The sequence below is a fragment of the Aplysia californica genome, unplaced genomic scaffold (assembly GCF_000002075.1).
Source record: "Aplysia californica isolate F4 #8 unplaced genomic scaffold, AplCal3.0 scaffold00007, whole genome shotgun sequence".
Classification (NCBI taxonomy): domain Eukaryota; kingdom Metazoa; phylum Mollusca; class Gastropoda; order Aplysiida; family Aplysiidae; genus Aplysia; species Aplysia californica.
The window spans coordinates 1,041,245-1,049,113 of record NW_004797277.1 but is presented as its reverse complement, the minus strand read 5'-3'; the positions used below and the strand labels follow the sequence as shown (position 1 = coordinate 1,049,113).

General features: G+C 39.4%; 1 protein-coding gene across 1 annotated transcript in view; it reads left to right on the top strand.

The window, feature by feature from the left end:
• The window catches only part of LOC101861920 (major vault protein), a gene marked incomplete at its 5' end in the record, with an annotated part of 31,909 nt that overhangs the window by 7,485 nt on the left and 16,555 nt on the right, over positions 1-7,869 (top strand). The window contains 6 exon segments of the mRNA XM_013081476.1: positions 215-439; positions 797-888; positions 2,311-2,380; positions 3,383-3,477; positions 5,133-5,199; positions 7,197-7,338. Coding sequence (XP_012936930.1) covers positions 215-439; positions 797-888; positions 2,311-2,380; positions 3,383-3,477; positions 5,133-5,199; positions 7,197-7,338 — 691 coding nt within the window.

Genomic DNA, 7,869 nt, shown 5'->3' with positions numbered 1-7,869 from the left:
TCTGCGCTTCAAACATAGGAAGAATTAGCCATGAAAGAAGCTGCCTGAAGAAAACCTTGAGACCATATTAAGCTAAATTGACCGTCTGCATAGACGAAAAGAACCATATATATATTGGCAAGTTTGTATATGAAAAAAATATCTGTTGCTCGTTTTCTTCATTGAAATGTCATTGTAAGACATACTGATTTCATGTATCATTCTGCGATTACAGAAACCTTTCCCACTCTATCCTGGTGAGTGGCTGAAAGCTGCTCCTGATTTTGCTCGGGGGTTAACAAACTATAGCGCAGCGGTCAAAAGCCTACCAGTTGTCCCTGAAAACCATGGGATCAGACTACGGGCCATTTTGGATCATGACGACAGTGGGACTTTCAGAAATGCAGGAGACATATGGCAGCTGAAAGGCCCCATGACCTACAAACCAAGACCTGAAGTGGTATGTTGGTACTTGTGTGATATTACGTTCTTGTAAATGTCCATGAATATTGGGTCTTATGTTCAGGTTTCGCTATTCATGGTCCGAGATGAAAGTATTGAAGTGAAGGTACTGCTGAAAATATTTTGCTGAAGAAGGCAAAGTGGTGGTGAGGGAAACCAGATAAAATCAAACGTTCTGTGACCATGCTCGAAAAACAGAAGATGGAAAGGGTGGGGGAGGGGGGGAGATTGTTAGTTTGATGAGTGTAGTTCTAATAAAAACCCATTCAGGTCATTATTCAAGTGGCACAATATATCAATGTTTATGGCACACTTTTGGTAAGTTGATTTATATCAATTTTCTTACATTTTTCAGGCTATTGAGGGGATTGATGCCCCCAAAATCATTAAAAAGGGACAAGTTTTGAAGCTGAAAGCTACCCAAGGAACGATTGATGCGTCTGGAAAGTAAGTGACATTCCTGAATACTGACAGACCCTTTCGGTCTGCTTGTTACTAAAGTAAGATCATTTTTTGGTTTTGAATTATCTTTGTCAAGGGATGCTGCTGTTTATTAATGCATTCCACGATATGATGAATTTGACTGCCATTTAAAATATACGCTGATGGTACATCCTATTGCTGTAAGAAAGGATCTGATTTAGTCTTCAGAAAACATACCCAGGCATCTCAACTATTTTCTGGACTCGAACCGGCAAAGTTGCGAAGTGTAAACATATGAAAGCAAGATGTACCTGTCAAAAACATTGAAAAAAAAAAAGAAATGAATGAATAAAAAAAAGCAAAAATCTCATCAGGGATGAAAATAGATTTGGAAACTCACTAGAATGTTTCAAAGAATTCTACGAATTCTACGAAGACCATCGAGTGATCACTTTTAAAGAGTGTGAAATGAAATCATTAATAAAAGAATGGATATGGACCAAAAGTTCGGGTAACATAGGGCCATTTGAATTATATTTTTATCTGGTGAGTATATTACGGCACTCGCAACTGCATAAGATCATATGAGCGCAGGAGACACATTAACTTAAGCATTTTCAGTTTGGTTGGAATTAATTTTGAATTTTGCCCAGGTGACTCTTATTGATATTAGGACCACCAAGGGATCTTTAACATAGGCAACTTGCACACGAGACCTCCAAGATTTTTTTCATCCTAATCCAAGAAGGCTAGTTGATGTGCTATGTTTGTTTTAATGTGTGAAAGGTCTTTTGATTTAAAGGTGTGTGTTTGTACAATATATGTGTCACGACACGGTGGAATCTGGCGCTCGTCAATTTTTGGGCATATGGAGTTATTGGTATCATCTGAAAGCTGATGAATTTGCTTTACTTCCTATAAAATAAATATCCATTTATCTTGAATAGAACTTAAGATATCTGCGATTGAATGAAGTGAGATCGCCTGATTTCAGTCGTGAAATCAGAGAGAAAATGGCTGCCAAAATTTAGTAACTTTGATTGCTAAAGAGTCTTTGAAAGCTGAACAATGACATATTTTGTGCCTTTAATCAACATTTTTTAGTAAAATCACTTGGAAATATGTTTTTATATGGACGTAAAAGAGGTTAAGCCTAAAAATAAAAAGTGGATGAAAATTTCCAAACTGGCGGAAAAATGGCTTTTTTTCCGATTTTGTTATTTTGACTGATCATTTCACCATGCTGCCTCACATATATCTCTGTGTCTTCCCATTTCAAAGTGTTATTTACAATGGTTTTAGTCTTTGTTCAGACAAGGAATCAGTTTAAAAGAGGAAGAGGTTAGCAGGCAAAAGACACAGAGAACTGTTTGGATACAAAGAAGTTTATTGAATAGGAATGAGTGTTATCTTGATAATGTTTCATTGACTGGTTTATTTCACCAGGCAGAGAGTGACAGGAGAGGAGTGGCTTGTCAAGGAGCCAGGAGCTTACCTACCAGGTGTTTTTGAAGAGGTAATGATGTTGTACCAATTTCCTATTTGACACTTTGCAGTTACTCAGCCAGCAGTACAAAATACCCCATTGGTCACCCAGCCAGGAGAGTGACTACGGACTTCTCGGGCCTGGTGCAGAAGTGTGTCAGGTGACTTGAACGGACAATTTTCACCGGCGCATTATTTCGCCAAGTGACTGCAAAGTGTTAATATACAAAATTTATTTGAGTTTCCCTTTTGTAGATTACACAAAGGTTGTAACATGCAGCCTTTTTTTTTGTGATAAGAAATTACATTACGGTTGCTGTTTAGGCTGACATTTATAAAAACAGAAATTTTTAAACATGCTCTTAATTTGGGTTTTTTGGGTGGGGGTTGTTTGTTTATAAAATTTATTTTATTCATTAACACTTTGCGGTCACTCGCCACAATAATGTGATGGTGACAATTATCTGCTCCGGTCACTTGACGTAGTTCTGTGACAGGCTCGAGAAGTCCATTGCAGTCACTCTTCTGGCTGGGTGACCAGATAGGATATTTTGTACTGCTGACTATGCGACAGTACAGTGTTAATGAGAGCTATAGCTTGAAAATTATTTTGGGCTAATATACTGATATTGAATATTGTAATGTAATACATGTGTAAGCTGAAAAGGGGATCAAAATTTGTTTGTCACACTCTGAACAGAATTTCTCACATAAAAAAAAATTGATGATGAATCATAGTTGGTTAAGATGGAATTTGTGAAAGAAAATTGATGCACAAAATTTATTTGTTCTAACTACCACGTTTGTCTCTTTCATTCCTAACTGATTAATAGGGATTTATTTCTGGATCCTTGATAAATGGATATAGTTCTGATTGAATCTTAGGATTTATCAAAGAGTTTTGAACTCCATGTTGCTCAGTTCAGAATGTAGAAAATAAATGTGAAAGTAAAAATATATGAGCTTTGTTTATCAGTTCTGTTTCATGTAAGGAATGTCCTTTGATGTTTTTTTGCTACTTTTGTATCCTCAGCCTGTTATTTTGGACAAAGTGGTTACCTTAACCCATGATACAGCATTACACTTGAAAGCAACCCAAAACATTGTTGACCTGCTTGGTAAGCCCAGGTATGTATTGAGATGTTAAAAATTGCAGAAAAGAGAAATTCCTAAGAACTATTGTTAACAGTCTGCCTGTTAATCAATATTTAGCTTGTGTCAGTTGTGTCCCATAGGGACAATAAAATGTTATCTCATCTCATCTCAGTCTTCAGTCTCATCTGCATTTTACACATGACTGGTGCGTGGTCACTATCACAGTCTGCTCCTGGTAGTGATTTAGACGATTTAATTGCATTTCTAAAACGTTTCTGAATAAGTATGAAGTCTATTTGATTTCTATTTCTATCACCAGGACTCTTCCAAGTGTATCGTCTTCTTGGGTGATTTTCTTACCAGGTGTTTGATATCATAAAACTATTTTCTCTTCACCATTCTATCAGTCATTCCCCACATTCATTCTCTTTACCCAGTCCCCATGGCACAACTATTTCTTCTTCTATACGTGTACTTCCTACTTTGGCATTAAAGTCCTCCGTGACTACCTTTACATCTTGTGATTTTAACTGTTTCATTGCCTTTTCAAGGTCTTCATAAAAAGTATCAATTTCCTTGTTGTCGTGCTCTGACGTTGGTGCATATATTTGGATGACACCTATGTCAAACGGTTTTCCTTCTAATTTAGCCACAATGACTCTATCTGACACTCCCCAAAAACCTTTGATGCTCTTTGCTGTTGCTTCATCAAATATAATTCCGACTCCTCTTTCATGGGTTTTTCCTCCTGAGTATACAATTGTTTTTTATCCTCTTTTAATCAAGCCTGCCCCCTCCCATCTAACTTCTGAAAGGCTTAACATATTTAGCTTGATCCTATCCATTTCCTGCTCTATATTTTCTAATTTGCCTTTCTGGTGCATTGTTCTCACTTTCCATGTGGCTATGTTAAGTTGTCTATTTTTGCATCCAGTAGCTGCATGACGATCGGGCGCTACCTGCTGCCTCTGGCGGTCCCTACCGAGCGTGGAGTTCGGAGCTGGATCATGAACCCCCTTAACGCTGTTATCTAAGAATGAAAGTTCTTTTCCATGATTGTTCTTGGGAGATTACAGCAGTGGTTTCTCGTTGCCTACTGCCGGTTTGTGTACAGTTATCTCTGCCAGCCTTTGTCTTCCACTTACAACCCACAAGGCAGTGGGGGCTTTGGTAGGATTTATGGCACCTCCTGTTGCCAAGATGATCCCTTTTTCGAGTGTGTGAGGTATTTATTGAAGTACCCTTGCCACCAGGGTTCTCGTCTACTCTTCACGACCATCTCCCATTTGGTTCGCGACTGCTTAGCAGCTAACCTCCATATCTGGAAGCCTTTCCCCTATCCACCCCATGCGGATGCACTGGGTTGGGTATGAGGACCCAATACTAAATCTTAGTACTTCTTATTGCATAAGGTGTCCACATCTGGAGAACAGATGTATTGTTTTACTTTCCTTCTTTTCTTGAGAGACTGGAGATTCAGAATTTTAAAATCTTTGAGCATGTGGTTAAAGGGTGTCACTGGTAGGTCGTACTTCTTTACCTCTGTTATTTTTGTCTGTCTCTCTTTCTTTTTCCCCAGCACTAAATGACCATTATTGTATCCATGTGCTTCTCTTTACCTAAGCTAACGAACAATTAAATCTCTGCTGAATCTGATCTGTGATAACGTAGCCCTTTCTTATGTGCAGGAAAACAGGAGATGAGTGGTTACTGACAAGTGCCTCCTCACCAGAGTACTCCACCCAGATTGGTGTGGTATGTAACATCAGTTTTATTCTGTGATTATAGTGCACTGATATGAAAAAAGCGTACAAGGACATGTACTTGGTTTTAGCTACAGAAAAGACATTATTGGAGAACTTGTAAATATATCTGAAAGTGTTTTGGTGGTTTTACATATGAATTTAAGTTTTTTTTAGGGTTCTCAGAACTTCTGGGCATGAAATAAAAGAATACGTGTGGGGGATCTGGGAAAACTGTTTGGAAGTCACTGTGCTTATGTGAGAATTGGGCCGTCTCAAAGGTCATTTTGGGCTATCCTATGGAAATTAAGATTTTTGCAAAAATTTGTTCTTCAACATCCTAACTTTCATCCCTGAAAATATCAAACAATCCTTTGGGCTGGCAAAATGTTAGGTTTACTTGTTTTCAGCATCACCCCCCCCCCCCCCCCCCCTGCCGATGTAATAATCTAGTTTGATTGGTAATGAGCCTACCGGTACCAGGACAGTTTAATTGCGCTGGGCAGTGTGAGCGGTCTTTAGTCTGCACCAACTGATCGGTGCCTTTTCAAATTTTTCAAAACATAAAGTTTCATAGGATAAGCATATCACAACAGTAATCAGTAACGCAATGACGAAGCAATGCAACCCTACTACCCCTCCTCTCCCGCCAAGGGTGCAGTCCTTTCCGAAGAGGTGTCGGGCGGCCAATTGTGTAATGCACAACTCTTTCTCTCGCCTGCTCCACACAAGCCTAGCTAGGCCTAGGGACTAGGCAAGCGTGTTGAGCAACACACTAAAAATACAGTCGAACCTGCCATGACGACCACCTTTATAAGACGGCCACCTGTACAAACAGCCACTTTCCTTTTCCCCCCTTGTGTTTTTTCTATATATAATTTAACTATGTCATACGGGCACCTTTCCAACGCGGCTGCTGCCACCCTATTATATCAACCCACGGCCCAATCTACCTGCCTAAGACGGCCAGACCTTGTCAAAAATTAAGCATTTTCCTCTGACTTTGTGGACGAGTCGTCATAATTCATTCTCTTGTCGTTGTTGTCAGTCCCTCCAATGGATGAAACAGTCATGTTGCTTAGGTCACTCCCTATGTTTACCCAAGTTGGACAATGGATGATAATAAATTTTCCGCTGCTGGTAAGGGAAGCGTGTGATCTGTCATGACCTATAAGGCCCGTCCACAACTCAGTCCGTAAACCAAGTTTATAACAATGAAAGTCGACACAAAGTCACGACAGAAGAGTTGCTCGTTCACCGAGTGGTGGTGACCCATTTATTTGTTTTACTATGACACTTGGCCTTCCTGTTCTGATACTTTTCATTTTGTTTTGACCTTTTCCGTAACCATGATCTAAAAATAAATATAAAACGAACTACAAAAAGTCCCATAAAAATGTCCTATCCTCTCACCCCTTTCTAAAGAAATAAAACAACAACAACACATTTTAATCAGCCCAAGGGCAGTCCTAAGCATACAACCACCTCCAGTTGGGACCTCAGAAATAAATAGTTTGTTTTCTTCATTTTGATCAGTCCTGCCTAAGACGGCCACCTGTCTTATACGGCCACTTTTCTTCTTGACAATGTGTGGCCGTCTTACACAGGATCGACTGTAGCACAGCTGACTGCTTTTGTAGAGGGGGAAAGGTGATATTTAACTGACTTACCCTTTTTTTATTTGAAAAAAAAAAATATTATTTTTATTTTGTATCAAGTACACCTCAAAGGAAATTGACTTTAGACCTCTATGGTGGCATATTTTGTTCAAATATTCCGTGTTTGTGTTCACGCTTGGCATAATTTTCTTACAAAGATAAAGAAGAAGAAAAAAGGGACCGCTGGCACAGTTCGGCGGATGCGGGGTTTCGAGTCTTCTGTGTTCGACCTATCCATGCTGTACTGTATACATGAACACGTCCAGATTCTAACCCATAACTTATCTTTTTTATCATTTACTGTCCCTAGTTAGCTCGTTAAATTACATGTCTTTGAGTCATTCTTCTACAGGAAGTAGTGGCCACCTTGAAGATAACTGTGGTGAAGAAAGGCCAGTATGCTGTTGTCTTGAACCCAGTGGACAAGGATGGAAAACCTCAACTGGGAAAACGAGTTCTCAAGGTTGGGCTGTGCAGATTTTTTTTGCATCCAGGTAAAGTTTTAGAAAGATTTACTAATTTAACCTATGACACACTGCTTTTATCAATCTCTGATATAAGCAGAGTGATACTGCCCCAAAGCGGAATAACAGAATTCAAATTAAAGAAAGAAATGCACTGTTATGTTTCTTCAATTGTCTGGACAACAGTTTGTTTTTGGTTGTTTTAAAGTTGGTTGTTTTTGTTTTGTTTTTTGTAAGTACTTTATGGCGCTCGCATCTACATCAGGTCATATGAGCGCGCGGGACACACCGAACATTTTCAGCTGGTAAAAAATTTTGAATTTTGCTCGGGTTACAACCGAAGCCTACTCTTATCAATTTTAGACCACCTAGGGATCTTTAACATGGGCAACTTGCACACAGGACGTAGAGATTTTTAGCCCTTGTCCGAGAAGGCTAGGTGTAGATCTTACCTACCATAAGATCAGGGGTGTGGCTGAAAGACAGCAGTGAGAAGGGGCCAAGGAGAAGCAGTAGAAAGGCTGCAGAAAGAGACAGGAGCTGGCAAAGGAGGTGGTTGGG